This window comes from Halichoerus grypus, chromosome 6, assembly GCF_964656455.1.
Source record: "Halichoerus grypus chromosome 6, mHalGry1.hap1.1, whole genome shotgun sequence".
NCBI classification, from domain to species: Eukaryota; Metazoa; Chordata; class Mammalia; order Carnivora; family Phocidae; genus Halichoerus; species Halichoerus grypus.
Window position 1 is genome coordinate 160,251,462 of NC_135717.1, and position 25,584 is coordinate 160,277,045.

A 25,584-nucleotide genomic window follows, 5' to 3' on the forward strand; every position below is an offset into this window, starting at 1 on the left:
TATTTCCCTGAGACCATTTAACCAGCTAATGGCAGAAAACAGAATTCTCTCCCAATCCTGTTTTCTAGGCCAGCATTTTTTTTCAACAACAGGTTATTATGAACACTCTTGATATAATTGATATTTGAGTCTCAGGGTGTGTGTTTGCTTCTACGAACTGATTCATATTCATTTACTCCTATTTTTTTTTCTTCTGGTATTGTAATATTAACTCCTTAGGTAAAAAGCACTTTGATAAATTTCTGAACAATAATAATCATCCTAGCTCGAAGTTGAACACCTGAATTTATGGTACATATCCTTTTAAAAATTATTATCTTAACTTTAAAGAAAAAAAGCAGTATCTGATATAAAACTCAAAACTGTGTGTTTGTTTCTAGCTGAAAAATCCAGAATTACCGAAGTATTAAAAATCTTCAGAAATAGTTGTAAGTGAAGCTATTAAAGTAGACAGTGGCAGTGAGGTTGGTATCTGAAAATGAGGTAATTGCAAGACTTAAACCTTAATATCTTTTAATTTTTGAAAGTGAACCATTATATAAAGACCCAAACTCAAGTTGTCCAGAACTTGCAGTCAGAAACAGAGGAAAACTTGTCTCCTGTTCATTTTATATTATGGAGTGTGAGGTTAATCGGGGAAATTTTACCATGAGTTGGGGAGATGTGACCATTCTTCCCATTATTTTATTCTAGCCCGGCTGAGGAGCTTAGGAGAGATTCACAGTGGAGGGAATAAGGATTAGGGGGCTAACTGTATTATGAGAAAAAGCATGTAATTCGACGAGGTCATCAGGAAATCATTTCCCAAGGAGGGCCCTTGTCTTTGAAATCCTTTCTCACTCCTGGTCTAACAAAGCCCTAGTTCATTGAACCTCAAAGGATGATCCTAAGCAGCTGGTTTTGGCTGGCCAGCTTTGATGGCTGGGGTGTTTGAACTGCAGTGGGGGCTAAAATGGTCTATTTCAGTTTAATTATTTGTGTATCTGTCCAGGATTCCTCTCAAGGAAGAATGGGCTTCATCCTGTGGGAAATGAACATCTCTCTGTGAATAATATAAGGTCTTAGACAAAATAAAATTACTTTTTTCAAGAGCTCAAGTTGATGTTTTGGTGAATTAATTCATCCTATATCTTGGTCCTTCCATGGTCCATTTGGTTTGAGTGAGAAATATCTGCACTTTGACATCTCTGTGCCTGTTATTTTCTGCAATCTAGAAAACTCCACCTTCACACTTTCCTAAACCCTGCTCTTTCTCCAACGATTCCCTTCTGTAACCTTCCCAAATCACTGAACTTCAAAATCCAAAATTAAAATAAGATTTTAACCTCCCTTTTTTGTCCTGGGGGAGGAGCAGAGGAACCAATGCTCTCCAGACTTATCTTCATTTCAGAAAAGACTGTTGAGAGTGTATCACAGGATGGAATTTCCTAAATTTAGCCTTGTCTTCAAGGAGAAGGGTTAATTTTCTTCTACAGTATATGTCTTCCTTTCTGGGCTGAAGAGTTGCTGAATTTGATCTCACTAGATTTCCCCATTAGAATATAAGTTCCATGAAAGCAAAAACTGTCTAGTTTATTGCTATGCCATGAATGCCTAGGACATTGGCACATAGTGGGTTCTCATTCATTTAAATGTGTAAGTGAATGACCCAGTGTATCAGTCAGGGTAGGTTGGGTTGTGCTGTAATAACAAACAATGGTCACATATTAGTGTTTATTTCTTATGCATTGCAGGTCAGCTGGGAGCTCTGCTCCACACCTTTTCACTTTGGAACCCAGGCTGGCAAAGCAGTTACCATCTTGAATATTGCTTATCACTGCATAGAGGTAACAAGAGCTCTAAGTTTCCAAATAGCAATAGAACACTCTGATTTGGAAGTGATATGTGATCCTTGCACTTACAACTCTTGGGCTGACACGTGGCCCTCCTCAAACCACACGGGCACATGGGAGTATGTGTGCAGTCTTCCTATGTCCTACAAAAGTATAGACAGCAATAATGACTACTACATCAAGAGTAGCAAGGCTACAATTGAAGTGTTTTAAGGTAACTTGTCCATTGTTAAAATTTTAGTGAGACCATGAGCCAGCTCCATTTCTGAGAATGACTTTTAAAGTCATAATTCAAGCACTTTAAACAAGAGCTGTATCATGCCAAGGGGATAAAAATTGGTTCTTGGGGGCTGAAAAAATTTAGATTTTTTAGTTCTCCTAAGGGCCATACTACCTTAACAGATACATAGTATATTTGTGGTATTTAAGTGTCATAGTGTTATTCCCTAATAGCAATTAGGAAAAAAATATTTGCACAGGTTCCCTAGGAATCAATAATGAAAAAAAGGTTGACAAACACTCCTTTAAACCAATGAGAGGTGAGCTTATATCTGGACTTTTTGTTGCTGGTAGTGTTTGTTGGGAGTTATGGCTCCTTAGCACATGTGGATTGTTTCTTCTGGTAGTGAAGAGATGATGCCTACACTCCAGGCCACTTTCATAGATGGGATCCCTTCCTTTGCTGTATCTGCTATGTTGTAAAATGTCCTCTTATCTATAGGTATAGAAGGCCTATACCTAGAATAGTGCTAACATTGTAACAGTAGTAATTTTATCGTCAAGGCAAATTTCACCCCCCTGAGCCATCATTTAGGATAATCAATGCCAAATCAGATGCGTCCTATGCTAAATAATGCACTGACTGATATTCTTGTTCTGATATTTTTGGTCATGAGAGTCAGAAATTTAAGTCTCAGTCTCACATTGGCTAAACATTTGCTGACTTCCTAAGAAAAATCTTATAAAGACAAGACAAAGGAAGCAAAAGATCCCTTTCTTATTTCTTAGTAAACCTGGGTTAGAGTTTTTGCTCACTGTGTTTCAGTTGCAGCTTGAGCACTTATTCACTGAGGGACCTCCTTCAAATTGTACGATTTCTTTGTGCCTTGGTTTCCCCATAAGTAAACGGGAATAATAATAGCACTTACCTCATAAGGTTTTTGCAGGCATTAAATGGAGTAGTGTATATAAGTATTTTGAACAGTGCTCAGTGTATAGTAAGTCCCAGATAAATATTAATCATTGCTAGCTACATTATGTTATTATTGTTGTTGTTTTTCCTCACACATTGTCTTCAGCTTTCTTTGTTATAAATGCAGGTTCCAAACCTTCTTTTTTATGGCGTATTTCAACATCCATGTAGCTCAGTTTTGATTTTATTATTACGGATGGCAGCCCCTGTAGTGTTGCTGGACACAACCCCATCTGCAACTTGCTTTCTCCTAGAAGCTTTCAGAGATTTGATTAGGTATGCCTGTGTGACTCCATGAGCTCTGGGAGGAAACTACTGGATGGAACATTAGGAAAAGTTATTTCAAAGGACTATACCCAAAAAGCATGGCTCTTGGGAATTTAGTTCTTCCTAGTTTCTACTTACCAATCGAAATGGAAATCGATTTTATTCCTCTTGGTACAGCAGCAAACTTGTGATCCTGAAGCAACAAGCATGATACCATCACTTTAAGGAAAGTGCAGCAGAAGGATAAAAAGAGGTCAAATCCAACAACAGTGTAGTTGGACAACTCCATCACCCTAGACAGACCTCTTGATATGTGAAAGAAACAATGCCTGTGTGTTGAGGCTGCTGTTTTCTGTTGCTTGCAGGGGAAAGAAAACATTCTATTTTTTATTTTTAAAAATTTTTATTATTTCTCAATTCAAGTATAATTAACATATAGTGCTATATTAACTTCAGGTGTACAATATAATAATTCAACGGTTTTATGCATTTCTCAGTGCTCATCAAGATAAATGTTCTCTTAATTTTTTTTTAAATTTTTTTATTGTTATGTTAATCCCCATACATTACATCATTAGTTTTAGATGTAGTGTTCCATGATTCATTGTTTGTGCATAACACCCAGTGCTCCATGCAGAACGTGCCCTCCTCAATACCCATCACCAGGCTAACCCATCCTCCCACCCCCCTCCCCTCTAGAACCCTCAGTTTGTTTTTCAGAGTCCATCGTCTCTCATGGTCCGTCTACCCCTCCGATTTCCCCCCCTTCATTCTTCCCCTCCTGCTATCTTCTTTTTTTTTTTTTCCTTAACATATATTGCATTATTTGTTTCAGAGGTACAGATCTGAGATTTAACAGTCTTGCACAATTCACAGCGCTTACCAGAGCACATACCCTCCTCAGTGTCTATCACCCAGTGTACTCTTAATTTTTATTTATTTCACCCATTTCTCCTCCTACCTTCCCTCTGGTAACCACCAGTTTGTTCTCTATTTAAGAGTCTGTTTTTTTGTCTCTTTTTATAAGAAAGAAAGCATTTTGAAATGATATTCTATTTTTACCTATATGGAAATCTTTCTATAAATATGAATACTTTATAAAAATGAATGGGAAGTGAAAAAAAATATATTTATAAACTACTGGTAAGAGGTATATTCCCAGAACGTAGTAGTAGTGAAAGAAGTCTTTTAATTTCTTTCCCTAAAACTTATAAAACACAAGGATCACTCCATATGATACTAGAAAATAACCATTTGTCCTTTTTATTATTATTAATTTAAATTTTTTTACTTATTTTATTTTTTTCCGGCATGATTGAGATACAGTTTTCTTTTTTTTTTTTAATTTTATTATGTTATGTTAGTCACCATACAATACGTCATTGGTTTTTGATGTGATGATCCACAATCCATTGTTTTTGTATAACACCCAGTGCTCCATGCAGTACGTGCCCTCCTTAATACCCATCACCGGGCTAACCAATGCCCCCTCCCCCCTCCTCTCTAAAACCCCGTTTGTTTCTCAGAGTCCATAGTCTCTCATGGTTCATCTCTCCCTCCAATTCCAGCCCCCTATTTTTCCCTTCCTTCTCCTAATGTCCTCCATGCTATTCCTTATGTTCCACAAATAAGTGAAACCATATGATAATTGACTTTCTCTGCTTGACTTATTTCACTTAGCATAATCTCCTCCAGTCCCATCCATGTTGATGTAAAAGTTGGGTATTCATCTTTTCTGATGGCTGATAATATCCCATTGTATATATGGACCACATCTTCTTTATCCATTCATCTGTTGAAGGGCATCTCGGCTCTTTCCACAGTTTGGCTATTGCGGACATTGCTGCTATGAACATTGGGGTGCATATGGCCCTTCTTTTCACTACATCTGTGTCTTTGGGGTAAATACCCATAGTGCAATTGCTGGGACATAGGGTAGCTCTATTTTTAAATTTTTGAGGAACCTCCACACTGTTTCCCAAAGTGGCTGTACCAACTTGCATTCCCACCAACAGTGTAAGAGGGTTCCCCTTTCTCCACAACTTCTCCAACATTTGTTGTTTCTTTCCCTGTCCATTTTTGCCATTCTAACTGGTGTAAGGTGGTATCTCAATGTGGTTTTGATTTGGATTTCCCTGATGGCTAATGATGATGAACATTTTTCATGTGTCTGTTAGCCATTTGTATGTCTTCTTCAGAGAAGTGTCTTTTCATATCTTCTGCCCACTTTTTGACTTGATTATTTGTTTTTTGGGTGTTGAGTTTGAGAAGTTCTTTATAGATCTTGGATACCAGCCCTTTATCTGTAGTGTCATTTGCAAATATCTTCTCCCATTCTGTGGGTTGCCTCTTTGTTTTGTTGACTGTTTCCTTTGCTGTGCAGAAGCTTTTTATCTTGATGAAGTCCCAAAAGTTCATTTTTGCTTTTGTTTCACTAGCTTTCGGAGATGTATCTTGAAAGAAGTTGCTGTGGACGATGTCAAAGAGGTTGCTGCCTATGTTCTCCTCTAGGATTTTGATGGATTCCTGTCTCACATTGAGGTCTTTCATCCACTTTGAGTTTATCTTTGTGAATGATGTTAGAGAATGGTCCAGTTTCATTCTTCTGCATGTGGCTGTCCAATTTCCCCAGCACCATTTATTGAAGAGACTGTCTTTTTTCCATTGCATGTTTTTTCCTGCTTTGTCAAAGATTATTTGACCATAGAGTGGAGGGTCCATGTCTGGGTTCTCTATTCTGTTCCCTTGGTCTATATGTCTGTTTTTGTGCCAGTACCATGCTGTCTTGGTGATCACAGCTTTGTAATATAGCTTGAAATCGGGCAACGTGATGCCCCCAGCTTTGTTTTTATTTTTCAACATTTCCTTGGTGATTCAGGGTCTTTTCTGATTCCATACAAATTTTAGGATTGTTTGTTCCAGCACTTTGAAAAATGTCATTGGAATTTTGATCGGGATGGCATTGAAGGTATAGATTGCTCTGGGTAGCACAGACATTTTAACAATGTTTATTCTTCCGATCCATGAGCATGGAATATTTTTCCATCTTTTTGTGTCTTCAATTTCTTTCATGAGTGTTTTGTAGTTCCTAGGGTATAGATCCTTTACCTCTTTGGTTAGGTTTATTCCGAGGTATCTTATGGTTTCTGGCACTATTGTAAATGGAATCGTTTCTCTAATTTCTCTTTCTACAGTTGTGTTGTTAGTGTATAAGAAAGCAATTGATTTCTGTGCATTGATTTTGTATCCTGCCACATTACTGAATTGCTGTATGAGTTCTAGTAATTTGGGGGTGGAGTCTTTTGGGTTTTCCACATAAAGTATCATGTCATCTGTGAAGAGAGAGAGTTTGACGACTTCTTTGCCAATTTGAATAGCTTTTATTTCTTTTTGTTGTCTGATTGCTGTTGCTAGGACTTCTAGTACTATGTTGAACAATAGTGGCAAGAGTGGGCATCCTTGATGTGTTCCTGATCTTAAGGGAAAGGCTCTCAGCTTTTCCCCATTGAGGATGATATTCGCTGTGGGTTTTTCATAGATGGATTTTATGAACTTGAGGAATGTTCCCTCTATCCCTATACTCTGAAGAGTTTTAATCAGGAAAGGATGTTGTATTTTGTCAAATGCTTTTTCTGCATCAATTGAGAGGACCATATGGTTCTTCTGCCTTTTCTTATTAATGTGTTCTATCACATTGATTGATTTGCGAATGTTGAACCATCCTTGCATCCTGGGGATAAATCCCACTTGGTCGTGGTGGATGATCCTTTTAATGTATTGTTGGATCCTATTTGCTAGGGTTTTGTTGAGGATTTTGGAATCCATATTCATCAGGGATATCGGTCTGAAATTCTCCTTTTTGTTGGGGTCTTTGCCTGGTTTGGGGATTAAGGTAATGCTGGCCTCATAGAATGAGTCTGGAAGCTTTCCTTCTGTTTCTATTTTTTGAAACAGCTTCAGTAGAATAGGTATTATTTCTTCTTTGAATGTTTGGTAGAATTCCCCAGGGAATCCATCAGGCCCTGGACTCTTGTTTTTTGGGAGGTTTTTGATCACTGCTTCAATCTCGTTACTGGTGATTGGCCTATTCAGGTTGTCAATTTCTTCCGGTTTCAGTCTTGGCAGCTTATGGGTTTCCAGGAAGGCCTCCATTTCATCCAGATTGCTCAGTTTATTGGCATATAGTTGTTGATAATAATTTCTAATAATTGTTTCTATTTCTTTGGTGTTAGTCGTGACCTCTCCCTTTTCATTCATAATTTTATTAATTTGGGTCCTTTCTCTTTTCTTTTGGATAAGTCTGGCCAGTGGTTTATCGATCTTATTAATTCTTTCAAAGAACAAACTTCTAGTTTCGTTGATCTGATCTACTGTGTTTCTGGTTTCTAATTCATTGATTTCTGCTCTAATTTTAATTATTTCTCTTCTAATGCATGGCTTAGGCAACGTTTGTTGCTTTTTCTCAAGTTCTTTAAGGTGTAGAGTTAGTTGGTGAATTCAGGATTTTTCTATTTTTTTGAGTGAGGCTTGGATGGCTATGTATTTCCCCCTTAGGACTGCCTTTGCAGTATCCCATAGGTTTTGGACTGATGTGTTTTTGTTCTCATTGATTTCCATGAATTGTTTAAGTTCTTCTTTGATTTCCTGGTTGACCCAAACATTCTTGAGCAGAGTGGTCTTTAGCTTCCAAGTGTTTGAATTTCTGCCAAATTGTTTCTTGTGATTGAGTTCCAGTTTTAGAGCATTGTGGTCTGAGAATATGCAGGGAATAATCTCAATCTTTTGGTATCGGTTGAGACCTGATTTGTGACCCAGTATATGGTCTATTCTGGAGAAAGTTCCATGTGCACTTGAGAAAAATGAATATTCTGTTGTTTTAGGGTGGAATGTTCTGTAAATATCTATGAGGTCCATCTGGTCCAATGTATCATTCAAAGCTCTTGTTTCCTTGTTGATTTTCTGCTTAGATGATCTGTCCATTGCTGAGAGTGGAGTATTGAGGTCTCCTACAATTAACGTATTGTTATCAATATGACTCTTTATTTTGGTTAACAGTTGGCTTATGTAGATGGCTGCTCCCATGTTGGGGGCATAGATATTTACAATTGTTAGATCTTCTTGTTGGATAGACCCTTTAAGAATGATAAAGTGTCCTTCTGTGTCTCTTATTACAGACTTTAGTTTAAAATCTAATTTGTCTGATACAAGAATTGCTACCCCAGCTTTCTTTTGAGGTCCGCTGGCATGGAAGATGGATCTCCATCCCTTCACTTTCAGTCTGGATGTATCTTTAGGTTCAAAATGAGTCTCTTGTAGACAGCATATGGATGGGTCTTGTCTTTTTATCCAATCTGCAACCCTGTGCCGTTTTATGGGAGCATTTAGGCCATTCACGTTGAGAGTGATTATTGAAAGATATGAATTAATTGTCATCATGTTGCCTGTGAAGACGTTGTTTTTATAGATTGTCCCTGTAAATTTCTGTTGTATATCACTCTTGGGGTCTTTCTCCTTTTATAGAAGCCCCCTTAATATTTCTTCTAGGGCCGGCTTAGTGGTCACATATTCTTTCAGTTTCTGCCGGTCGTGGAAGCTCTGCATCTCTCCATCCATTCTAAATGAAAGCCTTGCCAGATAAAGTATTCTTGGCTGCATGTTCTTCTCATTTAGTACCCTGAATATGTCTTGCCAGGCCTTTCTGGCTTGCCAGGTCTCTGTGGATAGGTCTGACGTTATTCTGATATTCCTCCCTCTGTATGTAAGGAATCTCTTTCCCCTAACTGCCCTTAAGATGGTTTCCTTGGTTCTAAGATTTGCAAGTTTTATTATTACATGCTGGGGTGTTGGCCTGTTTTCCTTAATCTTAGGAGGGGTCCCCTCTGCCTCTAGGACTCGAATGTTTGTTTCATTCCCCAGATTAGGGAAGTTCTCAGCTACAATTTGCTCAAATACATCTTCTAGTCCTCTCTCTCTCTCCACTCCCTCTGGGATTCCAATTATTCTGACATTGGAACACTTCATGGTGTCACTTATTTCTCTGATTCTATTTTCATGGATTCTGAGTTGTTTTTCCCTGGCCTCCTCTTTTCCCTTTTTATCTATTATATTGTCTTCCAGGTCGCTTATTCGCTCTTCTGCCTCAGTTACCCTAGCTGTTAGATTATCTAGATTGGATTGGATCTCATTGATAGCATTTTTTTTTTTTAAAGATTTTATTTATTTATTTGACAGAGAGAGAGACAGTGAGAGCCGGAACACAAGCAGGGGGAGTGGGAGAGGGAGAAGCAGGCCTCCCGCCGAACAGGGAGCCCGATGTGGGACTCGATCCCAGGACCCCGGGATCATGACCTGAGCCGAAGGCAGACGCTTAACGACTGAGCCACCCAGGCGCCCCCCCATTGATAGCATTTTTAAGTTCTGCCAATTCACCTTTTATTTCTGCCCTTAGAGACTCTATGTTGCCATTAATTGATTTCTCCATTCTAGCCATTGTCTTCACAATTGCTAGCATGAATTCCATCTCCAACATCTTGGTTATACCTGCATCCATTTGTAAATCTGCAGCATAAGTCATAATCTCTGAGTCTTTTCTATTTTGGGGGCTCCTCCTCCTAGTCATTCTGTTGATGGGTGTTTGAGGGAATGTATAGAGTCCAAATTATTGACCAGAACCCAAGCAAGATGCACCTGTTTTCTTGGGACCTTAGGGTTGCTGGCCTCTTGTTTTCCCAGCCTGTCTTCTGGGGGAGGGGCCTGCCGCGCTGTTACTCAGGCAACCCTGTTTGGGCGGAGTTGCCCTGCCCCCCTGTGGCGGGGGATGGGCTCAGCGGGAATCAGTTTTTGGGGCTTTTGTTCTCTGGCAGCTTTCCCTGGCGGCTTTCCGCGTCTCTTCCGCGAGTCAGAGCAGAAGAGACCGTTTTCAACCCTCTGCCTCAGAGGAGAGAGATCACAGTCTGTTCTTCAGTGAGCTCTCCAGGCCACACCATCTCCGTTTCTGTCCGTGCTGCTATAAACTGCAGCATCCTGGGTTGTGCGCCCCTCCGCAGCACTCCCAGTCCTGCCTCCAGGTCGGGGCGTGGCACGTCTCTGCCCTTTGTGCTTCTAAAACCACCAGCAGCTCCCAGTTCACGTGTGCGCAACCCCGCTGCTCTGGGTTTCCACCCCGGGGGCTGCCCTAAAGTCCTTTCCCCGCCGCTACCGGTCTGCAAGTCTGTGCCCCGTCCGCATCGCGCAAGGCTGTCACTCACCGGCAGTGTAGGATCCCCACAGCCAGGCACCCTCCCACTGCCATTTATCCTCTGATATCTGCCCGCGGAATCATGGCTCCCTGCTTCGTACCTCAAAACCAACCGCCTGCGATATTCTGTTTGTAGAGATCCAGATCTTCTTACATCTCAGGCTGGTTTCGTGGGTGGTCAGAGTGGTCTGGTAGATATCCAGCTCAATTCCGGGGACCAGTTGAAATAGGGTCCCCTACTCCTCCACCATCTTTCCCCCCCTCCAGATACAGTTTTCATATAACATAGTATAAGTGTAAGGTGTATAAAATAATGATTTGATATATGTATACAGTGCAAAATGATTACCACAATAATGTTAGTTAATACATCCATCACCTCATGGGTTTTGTGTATGTTGTGAGAACTTTTAAGATTTACTCCCTTAGCAACTTTCTTTTTTTTTTTTTTTTTAAAGATTTTATTTATTTATTTGAGAGAGAGAGAATGAGAGACAGAGCACATGAGAGGGAGGAGGGTCAGAGGGAGAAGCAGACTCCCTGCCGAGCAGGGAGCCCGATGCGGGACTCGATCCCGGGACTCCAGGATCATGACCTGAGCCGAAGGCAGTCGCTTAACCAACTGAGCCACCCAGGCGCCCGCAACTTTCAAATATACAATCAAGTGTTAACTATAGTCACCATGCTATACATTACATTCCTAGAAATTATTCTTAAAACTGGAAGTTTGTACTCTTTGACCATCTTCACTTATTTCTTATCCCCACTCCCCTCCTGATGCACCATCCCTGGCAGCCACCAATCTCTTCTCTGTTTTTATAAGTTCAGCTTTTTTAGACTCCACGTATAAGCGAGATAATACAGTATTTGTCCTTCTCTGACTTATTTCATGTAAAATAATGCCCTTAAAGTCCATCCATGTTGTCATAAATGGCAGGATTTCCTTTTTGTTATGGCTGAATACTAGTCATATGTGTGTGTGTGTTATATACAACATATAATAATAATATATATAATATTACATATGTTATATATAACATATAATATTCATATATACACATATATATTACATATTCTTTATCCATTCATTTGTCAACGGGCACTTAGGTCGTTTCCATGTCTTGACTGTTGTAACTAATACTGCAATGAACATAGGTGTGCAGATATCTCTTTGAGATTGTGATTTAATTTCCTTCAGATACATACCTAGTGGTGGAATTGCTGGATCATATGGTGTTTCTATTTTTAGTTTTTTGAGGAACATCCATACTGTTTCCACAGTGGCTGCATCAATTTACATCCACACCAACATTGTATAAATTTCACTCTTCACATCCTCACTAGCATCTGTTATCTTTTGTCCTTTTGATAGCAATCATTCTAACAAGTGTGAGGTTATAACTCATTGTGGTTTTGATTTATATTTCCCTGATGATATGCCAACAAACTGGACAACCTGTAGCAAATGGATAAATTACAACAAATATACAACTTACCAAAACTGAATCATGAAAAATTAGAAAATCTGAACAGACCATAATGAGTAAAGAAATTGAATCAGTAATCAAAAACCTCCCCCCCAAAAAAGCCCTGGACTGGATGGTTTCACTGGTGAAGTGTACCAAACATTTAAAGAATTAATGTCAATTCTTCTCAAACTCTTCCAAAAACTGAATAGGAGAGAATGCTCCCAAACTCATTTTACAAGGTCCACCTTACCTTTCTCCCAAAGTCAAATAAGGACAACATAAGAAAAGAAAACTTCAGGCTAATATCCCTGATGAATACAGATGCAAAAAAATCTCAAATACTAGCAAACAGAATTCAGTAGTACTTTAAGAGGATCATATACCATGATCAAGGGGTATTCATCCCTGGGATGCAAGAATGGTTCAACATACACAAATCAATAAATGGGATACATTGCATTAATAGAATGAGATAAAAATCATATGATGATCTCAATAGATACAGAAAAAGCATTTGACAATATTGAACATACTTTCATGATAAAAGCTTTCAACAACTTGGGTGTAGAAGGAACCTATCTCAACATAATAAAACCACATATGACAATCCATAGCAAACATCATACCCAATGGTGAATAGCTGAAAGCTTTTCCTCTGAGGTTAAGAACAAGACAAAGGTGCCCACTTTCAGCATTCCTATTCAACATAGTTCTGGAAGTCTTAGCCAGAGTAATAAGGCAAGAAAAAGAAATAAGAAGCATCCAAATGAGAAAGGAAGATATAAAATTGTTTTTGCAGATGACATGATCTTAAATGTAGAAAATCCTAAAGACTCCCCTATAAAACTGATAGAATTAATAAAGTTCAGTAAAATTTCAGGATTCAAAATCAACAGACAAAAATCAGTTGCATTTTGGGGTGCTGGGATGGTGCAGTCAGTTAAGCATCCAACTCTTGGTTTTGGCCCAGGTCGTGATCTTGGGTCATGAGATTGAGCCCTGTGTTGGGCTCTGTGCTCAGTGTGGAGTTTGCTTGAGATTCTCTTCCCCTCACTCTCTGCCCCCCTCCCTGCTCTCTCTCTAAAATAAATAAATCTTTAAAAAATCAGTTGCATTTCTATACACTGACAATGAATTATCTAAAAAAGAAATAAAGAAAACAATCCAATTTAAAATCGCAATAAACAATACAACACAGGAATGAATTTAACCAAGGAAGTGAAAGATCTATACACTGAAAACTGTAAGATATTGCTGAAAGAAATTGAAGATGACACAAATCCTAGAACTTCTGCTCATAGTGCAGTTGTAAGGAAGGTTGGAGAGATGGGATCTGGCTTCCATACTGGGAGGTGGGCCTTACCTCCCATAAAAACTCATATATGGAAGGGCATTTTCCAAACATCGGAAGGGATTTCAGATACTAGCCAGTCAAAAAGAATGATTCTGCACATCTAAGCATTAGAATCAGAATTCAAACCCAGATCTCTTTAACAATGACATCAATACTTTTAGCCACAATACTGAAAGGCTCATAATTTGAAGTGAGGAATCTAGCTTCCCATTTTTAAGATAACCTAGCTCCTAATATATTTATAATGGAATATTACTTAGCCATTAAAAGAATGAAATCTTGCCATTTGCAATGATGTGGATGGAACTAGATGGTGTTATGCTAAGCAAAGTAAGTCAGTCAGAGAAAGACAAATACCATATGATTTCACTCATACGTGGAATTTAAGAGACAAAACAAATGAACATAGGGGAAGGGGAGGAAAAATAAAATGAGACAAAAACAGAGAGGGAGGCAAACCATAAGAGACTCTTAACCATAGGAAACAAACAGAGGGTTGCTGGAGGGAAGGTGGGTGGGGGATGGGCTAATTGGGTGATGGGCATTAAGGAAAGCACTTGATGTAATGAGCACTGGGTGTTATATGCAACTGATGAATCACTAAATTCTACCCTTGAAACTAATAATACACTATATGTTTACTAAATTGAATTTAAATAAAAAATTGGGGAAAAAAATGATAAAAGGGCTCCCATTTGGTGAATGCAGGGGTATAAAAACACTATTTAGTGTGTGTTTCTAAGTCAACATTTCCCTTTCTTCTCTTTAGAGGTTTCCTCAAGATTCTGATGGCATTCCCATGGGGCAGATTGACCAAGAGAAGGCTTTATTTTCTTTGACAGCTGCACTGACAACTGTATAAATTGCAATAAGGAAGTGGCTTATCTGTTGAAAAGAATACATTCCTATAATAGGCAGATGTGATGGCATGAAATGAGCTTTGGAAGTGGAATCATTAGGAAAGAGACCTTATTCACCTTCCCTTACTTCTTCAAAAGGTTTCCACAAAAATGATGAGTCTTGGCTGAACTCTTCAATTGTTTTCTGCACTTGCTTATTCTTACACCCCCTCATCCTTTGGGGAGGAGTGGCAAATCTTGTTGAAGAGAAACTAGGCCATCTTGTTTTTACTAATGGGTAGAGTCACTGTCAAAGGTCCTTGATCATGCCTCATCCTACTGTTGTTGCATCAAGCACTCTCAGCCTTTGACCCTTGTTTCCTATCTCTGGGGGGGTGGGGAGGCGTGGCTGGGGAATTTCACTAGCCTCTTTTGGCTGCTGTCTCCTGTGGTCAGCTGGGAGGTAAGGTGGGCTAGTGACTGGCTTGTTATGTAGACTTAAGGGCTATCTGAGGACTCACTTCTTGCTACAGGGCTCCCAGGTCTGTATTTAGAAATAAAGTAGAAAGTCTCATTTTGTGTTCTCCGATGCCACTTACTAGATAATCTCAATTTTTACTTTATTAGGTCATTGATAAAGTTGATATTTTGGTTCCCGTTTGGCTATTAGGGCATAAATTTGTCTTAGACTAAGGAAACTTCAGAATTAGACTCCCACATTCAGATATATCTACTTAATGAATTTGGCAAGTCAACTAGACCCCCTGAGCCTCAATTTATCCAACTATAAAGGGGGGATAATAATATCTGCCTCACCAATATATAACCATAGTAAGGATAAAAGAGCTTCCATGTGTTAAGTGTGTTACTTGATTAGACCCATAGTAGGTACTCAAACCATGTGAGCTGAATAGGAATTTTTAGAAAGACAGGGTCTATTTATCTTTTAATATTAAAAAAAAAGCTACTCGGGAAGGGTAAAAGAAAATCAACATGGGTTCTAATTTGGCAACATTGCATGTCATTTTTCTTTCCTCCTTAATAGTAGCTATTACTTATTGAGGACTTATTCTGTACTAAATATTTTACCAAAATCATATTCGACCCTCTGAATTCAGTGCCATGATAAGCAGTCCCATTTTACAGATGGGAAGACTGAAGCCTAAAGAAGTTAAGTAGAAAGTGACAGGGCTCGGGCTGGAGCTTGGGCCTGTCTGGCTCCAGAATCACTACTTGTAACCATTACTCTCTCCAGTGAGTACAAAGGAAGATTTGGCTCAGTCCCTCCCATCATATGACTGCACATTCCCAAATGGCAGAGTGGGAATAAGTGAAATGAACTTTCTCTGTGAGCAGCATATCAGAATTCAAACCCAAGTCTGTAACCTACAACCCCTGGTAATCCCTGATGCTAAGCAATATTGCCTCTCATCCTGGGTTCTGTGTAACTTGTCTGCATGGGAAGATGTGTTCATAATTCTGGCACTGAGGTCAGTAAGAGAACAGTGAGATGGGGAACTAACTGCTCAGGCCATCTGGATATGAATTGACACCTATACCTATCAGGACTTCTTAGTCTGTTTACTCATCTCAGTTGGCTACGTAAGTGGTAACAAGAGTGGCCGGGGCCTGGTTTCATTTGGAAAGCATTGGTTTGTTATCTACCTAGGTTTTCCCTGTCTGCTGAGTGTGATACCTATTCAGAGACAAAGTTCTGTTGAATAAGCAAGCTATGTTTCAAGGCAGCTATCCAGCTAAACAGTCCATCTATTGAGAATCTGATCTCTTGGCAATGAAGCATTATTGTTATTACAATATATTCTAATTCTTTCTTCACAATGCCAGGTAGGTTCTCATGAAAAGAAATCGTATTGTTGGCATTGGATGTCATTTCTAGTAGCAGTTTCCCTGGTGCTGGCTACAGGAACTGAATAATAAGATGTACTCACGTAAAGGGATCCTGCCTGGCAGGGGGATGGGATGGGATGGAGTAGGGAAAGGCATAACCAAGGGGCCAGTCCCAGGTCTGTCACAGACACATAAACAATGCATGACTATCATGATCCTACACAGTAGTCCTCAAAGGCAAGGTTAAGGAGAAACTGTGTGTCGTGTGTGTGTGTGTGTGTGTGTGTGTGTGTGTGTGAATGTTGGAGGTGTGCTCCTCTCATCAGATTCTTATTTATTTATTCATTTATTTAAGATTTTATTTATTTATTTGAGAGAGAGCACAAACAGGGAGAGCAGCAGGGAGAGGGAGAGGGAGAAGCAAGCAGTCTCCCCGCTGAGCAGGGAGCCTATGAAGGGCTTGATCCCCAGGTCCAAGGATCATGACCTGAGCCAAAGGCAGATGCTTAGCTGACTGAGCCACCCAGGCAGATTCTCTTTTTAAAAGGGAGTCCAGACCCCAGAGTCCATCTGTTGAAGGATTTAAGTCTTATTTAGTGCTCTCTTTTATATTCCTCCTTAAGTTCTGACTTCAAACTTTTCAGCATCTTAAGATATGAGTTCATTATATTAGAAACTGAGCATGGGGTGCCTGGGTGGCTCAGTCATTTAAGTGTCTGCCTTGGGCTCGGGTCATGATCTTGGGTTCAAGCCCCATGTCAGGCTCTCTGCTCAGTGGGGAGCCTGCTTCTCCCTCTCCCTCTGCTGCTCCCCTTGCTTGTGCCCTCTCTCTCTGTGTCAAATAAATAAATAAAATCTTAAAAAAAAAAAGAAAAGAAAAGAAATTGAGCATAATGCCAATATCAAAGAACTCATTCATTAGGAGTTATGATCAAGTGCTTCCCATGTAAAAAGGCCACAATGTACAACCTGCACAACCATCCATGGCAGTCCTGCTTTGGACACAAAGATATGAACAAAATATAATTCCTGTCCTCAAGAGATTTAGAGTCCAGGACCTAGAGGGGACTTAAATGGCAGCTGGAAGGAGCGAAAGATTCTTTTCAGCTGGGGGGTTGTAGCATTTGAATTGGGCATTAAGGTGGATGAAGGATTGGGACACATGGAATATGAGCACAAGGGATGGTCTTCATAAAAGAGCATAGTGTGACAAATTGTAAAGGGGTTGGACTGCATATTGAGGCAAAGGGTATGTGAAAGAAAGTAGGGAGAAATAAGGTGGAGAGAGGTTGAAACCTTACCTTTAGCCCAGTGAAACTGATTCTCAACTTCTTACAAACCTGTACAATAATAAATTTGTGTTTTTAAGCCAATAAATTTGTGTTAATTATTACAGTATCAATATGAAACTATTATAAGGACCCCAAGACAAGAAGCAAACATTACAGCAATACCACATAAAAGAAGGGGGTCCAATCCTGGAGAACGAGCTCCTTAGCCACACTGGCTGAGACCACTGACCAGCTGCTTTGTAAGACAGAACTAGACACAGCTACTTCTTCTGGATTTCTTCCACTAAACTTCTCCTCTCATGGGAAGGGCAGAGATTCACCTTCACTGGAATAAACATATACTCTGTGTATGGATTTGCTTTCTATGCCCTTCTACTTTCCATGCCTTCTACCACCACCACTAATCATGGACTAACAGAATGTCTCATCTACCACCATCATGGTATCCTGTGTAGTATGGTGTCTGATGAAGAAGCTCATTTCACACCAAGGAAATTATGCAGCAATGGATTCAGCCCATGAAATTAACTGGTCTTTTTCATACTTACATCATCTGGAACCAGCTGGTATAATTGAAAGGTCTTTGGCTTACTGAAGACTCAGTTACAGCACCCAGCTGAGAGACAACCCCTGAAAGGATGGGGTTCTGTTTTACACGATGTGATATACACTTCAAATCTGAAACCATTACATGTGCTATCTTCTGTCCTCATACGTGGGTTCAGGAATTAAGGAGTGGAAGTGGGAATGGCTCTGAATTAGTTTCCTAGGGCTGCAATAATGATATGCCACAAACTGGGTAGCTTACAAGAGAGATTTGTTCTCTCATAGTGCTGAAATATCTAAGTCTAAAATCAAGATGTTGGCAGGCCACACGCATGGAGGCTCTAGGGAAAAAATCCATTATTTGCCTCTTCCAGATTCTGGTGCTTGTCAGCATTTCTTGACTTATGGCTGTATCAGTCAAATCTCTGCCTCATGGTCACACTGCTGTCTCTTCTTCTCTGTCTCTTCCATGTGCCTCTTTTAAGGACACTTGAAGTAGGATTTAGGGCCCACTTGATAATATAGGGCCCTCCTTATCTCAAAATTCTTAACTTCATACATCTAAAAAAACTCTTTTCCCAAATAGGTAATACCAACAGTTTTGGGGGACTAGAACATGGGCATATATTTTTGGGAACCACCATTCCACTCACTGCAGCTACATCTGAATCACAAGGGCGGCTATTTAAAAAAAAAAAAAGAGGGAGAGAGAGGGAGGGAGGGAGAAAGATTTCCTTGGTCATTCTGACTCAGCATTTCAAAGGGTGATATCTAGAAGTCTATTTCCATAGATGATTCTTGTACATCTAGGCCATTGACCTGCATTTAAGCACCACAGTGTGTTGCATGCATGGCCCTTCAATTTTAGATTGCCAGTGTCACCACTTGCTAACTGTATTACCCTGAATAAATGACTTAACCTCTCTGAGCCTCAGTTTCATCTGTAAAATGGAGATAAAAAGTAATACCTTTTACAAAGGATTCTTGTGAAGATTCAATGAATTAATGCATGTGAAGTGCTTAGAATAGTGCCTGGCTCATACTAAGCCCTCAGGAACAGTTTGCTATCATTGTAATCATTATTGCTACTGTTATTATCATCACTGTCATTATCATTAGTTATTCCATGATGTGGGAGCTGGTTTCCCAACCATGGCTTCCACCCCACTGTATTTGGGAATTTTGCCCCAAACTACCCAGTGTCAGGGGGTCACAACCATCTTCCAAATCAAGCAGGAATGGATGCTGGTCTTCACAGTATCCTTACAAATGTCAAATCATCTGTTTTAGAATTGCTACCCTAACAGAATACCCCTTTCAAATTAATTTTTTTATCAGCCCCAGTTTGGATGAGATAATCTGATTTACAACTCACAATTCTAAAGAAGGATGAATATAGTTGGGTTGATTTTCCAGGTTGCCACAAGATATTGTGTATCATGCCTGTTTTTTTATGTACTGGCAGCTTTTTCACTGTAACAGCAGAGCTGAGTAGTTGTAAGAGAGATCATATGGCCATAGAACATAAAATATTTACTATGTGGCCTTTACAGAAAATGTTTGCTATGCTAGATGCTCAAGCTACCAAGATACATACATCATTGTGCCTGTTCTCAGAGTTTACTGACTAGGGTGAGGGATGGAAAAAAAAACGAAAAAAAGAGGTATAGTGCACAAATGTCTCTACTAATTGTGTGAACCATGAGAACAAGATTATAAAGGAGGAAATGATTACTTCTTTCTATGAAAATTTTAAGAAAGACTTAGAAGAGGAGATGAAATTGAGATTGAGCATCACAACTGGTAAGATTTTGCTCAGTGAATAGGTATTTCAGAGGAAGATTCAGTAGGATCAAAGGAGTCAAGAAAGTAAGCAGAAAGCATGGGAATCACTCATTAAGTTGCCCAGTGCGGCTGCAGCATCTGGTGCGTGGGGGGGGACAGCAGGAGTAAGTTAGGCTAGTGGTGGGTGGGTCCTAGAGAGAGACAAAAAATCCCAAACTCTTAACTATGATGTGGGAATCCCCTTTCTATCTTGTAGCCTTCATCAGAACTGCTGTAGTCTCCTGGATGACTCACTTTTTTTTTTTTTTTAACTGATACTGTTATCTTTAACCATGTAAAGATGGGGAAAGTAGTGGGGGTGGATCCGGTCATCGTGACATTATGTCTTTGTAAAGATGTTTGCATAGTAAAGTTATTATGTTTTATGATTGGGAAACTATGAAAACTCCTCTGGAATTGATGGCCATTCATTACAACAGGAATCTAACTTTTCAAAGCACAATGTGGACAACACAGAGAGAGTACAAAGATAAAGAGAGAACTGCCTTAGACCGCCTCCCCCCCCACCAGCCATAGTCATATAAAAATGACAAGTAAATGAATTTTGAATAGAAGATGAGAAAGCCAGTCATTGTTGTAGGAGGGGATGTTCCAAAAACAGATATTTCACCAGGAAAGCTGTGCAACTGGCCCATCACAAGGTACACAGGAAAGATGTTCTCCTTTTCAGCATTCTTTTGTCATTGAAAACTGTTTTCTTGATTTCTCCTTCCTTTAATTCTAAACTCCAATGTTAGATAAACTCAAATTTCATGATGTCCTGTTGAGAGAAGTAAAAGGTGGAGTGAGAAGTGCCCTGGGAGGGGTTGGAAGAAACTGCACTGGGGGCTATAGAATCACAATCATAGTTACTCTGTCATAATTCACAAAAAAAAAAAAAAAAAAATTTCAGCAGATTGTATTTGAGCTGTATTTGACTCGTTCTTCAGATGATTTCTAATTGTTTGCTATTACAAATTGACCCTGAATATAGTATCATGTTCTTGATAAAGAACTGCAGAATTGGATCTACTCCATTACCTCATTTCTCCACCTGTGAAATAAGAATATTGGAAAATTTGGGATAGAGGGGTGGAAAAGTATTGGATTTGAGGTTAGGAGATTGGGTTGCCCAAGATAACTCTAACTCAGTTGCCTCTAACTTGCTACTTATTTACTCTGTGATCTCAGACAAATGGCCCCTCTGAACCATAATTTCTTTATCTGAGATTACTATGTAGAAATCATATGACGCTACTAAGGACATTAAATTAAGTAAAGGAGAATTATAAACTAGCCAAGAAAGACTTCATCTTCCCCTAAGGTTTGCAAAAAATCAAGAATTTAGGAGATAAGAGATAATAAGTTCAAAAAGCAACAGAATACACATTCTTCTCTAGTGCCTATGGAACCTTCTCCAGAATAGATCACATCCTGGGTCACAAATCAGGTCTCAACTGGTAGCAAAAGATTGGGATCATTCCCTGCATATTTTTGGACCACAGTGTTTTGAAACTAGAACTCCATCACAAGAGGAAAGTTGGAAAGAACTCAAATACATGGAGGCTAAAGAACATCCTACTAAAGAATGAATGGGCCAACCAGGAAATTAAAAAGAATTTAAAAAATTCATGGAAACAAATGAAAATGAAAACACAACTGTTCAAAATCTTTGGGATGCAGCAAAGGTGGGCCTAAGAGGAAAGTACATAGCAATACAACCATTTCTCAAGAAACAAGAAAGGTCTCAAATACACAACCTAACCCTACACTTAAAGGAGCTGGAGAAAGAACAGCAAATAAAGCCTAAACCCAGAAGGAGAAGAGAAATAATAAAGATCACAGCAGAAATCAATGAAAGAGAAACCAAAAGAACAGTAGAACAGATCAATGAAACTAGGAGCTGGTTCTTTGAAAGAATTAATAAGATTGATAAACCCCTGGCCAGACTTATCAAAAAGAAAAGAGAAAGGACCAAATAAAATCATGAATGAAAGAGGAGAGGTCACAACCAACACCAAAGAAATACAAACAATTATAAGAACATATCGTGAGCAACTATATGCCAGCAAATTAGACAATCTGGAAGAAATGGATGCATTCCTAGAGACCTATAAACTACCAAAACTGAACCAGGATGAAATAGAAAACCTGAACAGACCCATAACCACTAAGGAAATTGAAGCAGTAATCAAAAACCTCCCAACAAACAAGAGCCCAGGGCCAGATGGCTTCCCAGGGGAATTCTAGCAAACATTTAAAGAAGAATTAATACCTATTCTTCTGAAACTGTTCCAAAAAATAGAAATGGAAGGAAAACTTCCAAACTCGTTTTATGAGGCCAGCATTACCTTGATCCCAAAACCAGACAAAGACTCCATCAAAAAGGAGAACTACAGACCAATATCCCTGATTAACACAGATGCAAAAATTCTCACCAAAATCTAGCCAAAAGGATCCAACAGTACATTAAAAGGATTATTCACTACGACCAAGTGGGAGTTATTCCTGGGCTGCAAGGTTGGTTCAACATCCGCAAACTAGTCAATGTGATACAATACATTAATAAAAGAAAGAACAAGAACCATATGATCCTCTCAATAGATGCAGAAAAAGCATTTGACAAAGTACAGCATCCTTTCTTGATCAAAACTCTTCAGAGTATAGGCATAGAGGGGACATACCTCAATATCATAAAAGCCATCTATGAAAAACACACAGCGAATATGGGGAAAAACTGAGAGCTTTTCCCCTAAGGTCAGGAACATGGCAGGGATGTCCACTATCACCACTGCTATTCAACATAGTACTAGAAGTCCTAGCCACAACAATCAGAAAACAAAAAGAAATAAAAGGCATCCAAATTGGAAAAGAAGTGAAACTCTCACTCTTTGCAGATGATATGATGCTTTATGTGTAAAACCCAGAAAACTCCACCCCAAAACTGCTAGAACTCATACAGGAATTCAGTCAAGTGGCAGGATATAAAATCAATCCACAGAAATCAGTGGCATTTCTATACACCAACAAGACAGAAGAAAGAGAAATTAAGGAGTCAATCCCATTTACAATGGCACCCAAAACCATAAGATACCTAGGAATAAATCTAACCAAAGAGGCAAAGAATCTGTACTCAGAAAACTATAGAATACTCATGAAAGAAATTGAGGAAAACATAAAGAAATGGAAAAAGATTCCATGCTCATGGATTGGAAGAACAAATATTGTTAAAATGCTATGCTACCTAGAGCAATTGACACATTTAATGCAATCCCTATCAAAATACCATCCACTTTTTTCAAAGAAATGGAACAAATAATCCTTAAATTTGTATGGAACCAGAAAAGACCCCGAATAGCCAGAGGAACGTTGAAAAAGAAAAGCAAAGCTGGTGGCATCAAATTCTGGACTTCAAGCTCTATTACAAAGCTGTCATCATCAAGACAGTACAGTACTGGCACAAAAACAGACACATAGATCAATGTAACAGAATAGAGAGCCCAGAAATGGACCCTCAACTCTATGGTCAACTAATCTTCGACAAAGCAGGAAAGAATGTCCAATGGAAAAAAGACAGTCTCTTCAACAAATGGTGTTGGGAAAATTGGACAGCCACATGCAGAAGAATGAAACTGGACCATTTCCTTACACCACACACAAAAATAGACTCCAAATGGATGAAAGACCTAAGTGTGAGATAGGAGTCCATCAAAATCCTAAAGGAGAACACAGGCAGCAACCTCTTTGACCTCAACTGCAGCAACTTCTTCCTAGAAATTGCCAAAGGCAAGGGAAGCAAGGGCAAAAATGAACTATTTGGACTTCATCAAGATAAAAAGCTTTTGCACAGCAAAGGAAACAGTCAACAAAACCAAAAGACAACCAACAGAATGGGAAAAGATATTTGCAAATGACATATCAGATAAAGGGCTAGTATCCAAAATCTATAAAGAACTTATCAAACCCAACACCCAAAAATGAATAATCCAGTTAAGAAATGGGCAGAAGACACAAACAGACATTTTTCCAAAGAAGACAGGCAGATGGCCAACAGACACATGAAAAGATGCTCAACATTACTCATAATCAGGGAAATACAAATCAAAACCTCAATGAAATACCACCTCACACCAGTCAGAATGGCTAAAATTAACAAGTCAGGAAACGACAGATATTGGCAGGGATGCGGAGAAAGGGGAACCCTCCTACACTGTTGGTGGGAATGCAAGCTGGTGCAGCCACTCTGGAAAACAGTATGGAGGGTCCTCAAAAAGTTGAAAATAGAGCTACCCTATGACCCAGCAATTGCACTACTGGGTATTTACCCCAAAGATACAAATGTAGTGATCTGAAGGGGTACGTGCACCCCAATGTTTATAGCAGCAATGTCCACAATAGCCAAACTATGGAAAGAGCCAAGATGTCCTTCAACAGATGAACGGATAAAGAAGATGTGATATATCTATACTGTGGAATATTATGCAGCCATCAAAAGGAATGAAATCTTGCCATTTGCAACGACATGGATGGAACTGGAGGGTATTATGCTAAGCAACATAAGTCAATCAGAGAAAGACAATTATCATATGCTTTCAATGATATGAGGAATTTGAGAAACAAGACAGAGGATCACAGAGGAAGGGAGGGAAAAATGAAACAAGACGAAACCAGATAGGGAGACAAACCATAAAAGACTCTTAATCTCAGGAAACAAACTGAGGGTTGCTGGAGTGGAGGGGGGTGGGAGGGATGGGGTGGCTGGGTGATGGACATTGGGGAGGATATGTACTATGGTGAGTGCTGTGAATTGTGTAAGACTGATGAATCACAGACCTGTACCCCTGAAACAAATAATATATTATATGTTAATGAAAAAAAGAGATAATAAGTTTTATATGTGCTTAATCAGTTGTCTTTAACATATATTGAGAGCATGAAACATAGTCTAAACTCTACCAAATTTTCTCTCTGGGGAATCTTTCTTAAGAAAACAATATGGTATTATTTAGGATTATTTTGTGGTAACAAAAATTATAAATAATCTGAATGTTTAATTGAATGACTAAATAAAATAGGATGCTACTTTGTGAATTATTATGGGGTTATTTATATGGGTTTATAATTCTACAGCCCCTGCTGAAGTCTCTTCCAACTTTAAAAATACAATGACACCTCATACAATGTATTTAAAATCACAACACTAATGTGAGGGTATATTTTTACAAGGAAAAACAATATAAAAATTTGTGGAGTTGTGCTTGGAGAAAAAATATATCACAACATAGAACATGACTACTGACACAACCTAGTGCCAGAATCTGTGATAATTTTCCATAGATTTTCTGGTCAGTGGAGTTGGATTGAGAAAAATAAATCAGTAGCATACCAATGCATCACCCAATAAGAGTAAGAAATCTTAGACTGCTGGGACAGATAGAATGATATTTCATTTCTTCCTCACTGTTTGCCCTCTGGCTCATTGGCTCAAGACCTTTACTTATCAAAAAACCAAGTAGCCAAACTTCAATTAGGTAAGTGCTATGTTTTGAGGTAACCATAGTTGTCTTACTCCCCATCTGATATGGACTGAATGTGTGTCTCCTCAAAATTCATCTGGTGAAGCCCTCATATGATGGTATTTGGAAGTGGGCTTTTGGGAAACAGATCATGGGCATAGAACCTCCATGATGGGATTAGCTCCCTGTGAAAGAGAGATGAGTGAGTTTGCTTCCTCTCTTTGCTATTCACCAGGTGGTGGTGGTAAGCTGGTTACCATTGTGCTTTTGCATTATGGGGATAGAGTTCCTTCAAGCAAAGCATTTTAGGGAATTCAGCAACAGGTAACCAGCAGCTTAGGTAAAAGCACAACCTATGCAGTTCCAAG

General features: G+C 39.2%; 1 protein-coding gene across 8 annotated transcripts in view; it reads left to right on the forward strand.

Moving 5' to 3' along the window:
- LOC144382410 (uncharacterized) overlaps window positions 1–25,584 on the forward strand; it is a 162,715-nt gene that overhangs the window by 30,441 nt on the left and 106,690 nt on the right. For 5 of the 8 annotated variants that reach the window (XR_013449326.1, XR_013449325.1, XR_013449324.1 and 2 more), the window contains one exon: window positions 1,734–1,826. Coding sequence is in view for 5 of the 8 variants with exons in the window: in XM_078076481.1 (XP_077932607.1) it covers window positions 1,734–1,826 (93 nt within the window). In the remaining 3 variants the exon portion in view is untranslated. Of the gene's footprint in view, window positions 1–1,733; window positions 1,827–5,729; window positions 5,827–14,120; window positions 14,765–17,434; window positions 18,800–25,584 lie in introns of those variants that run through there. The other 3 variants (XM_078076483.1, XM_078076484.1, XM_078076486.1) reach the window with 3 other exon arrangements.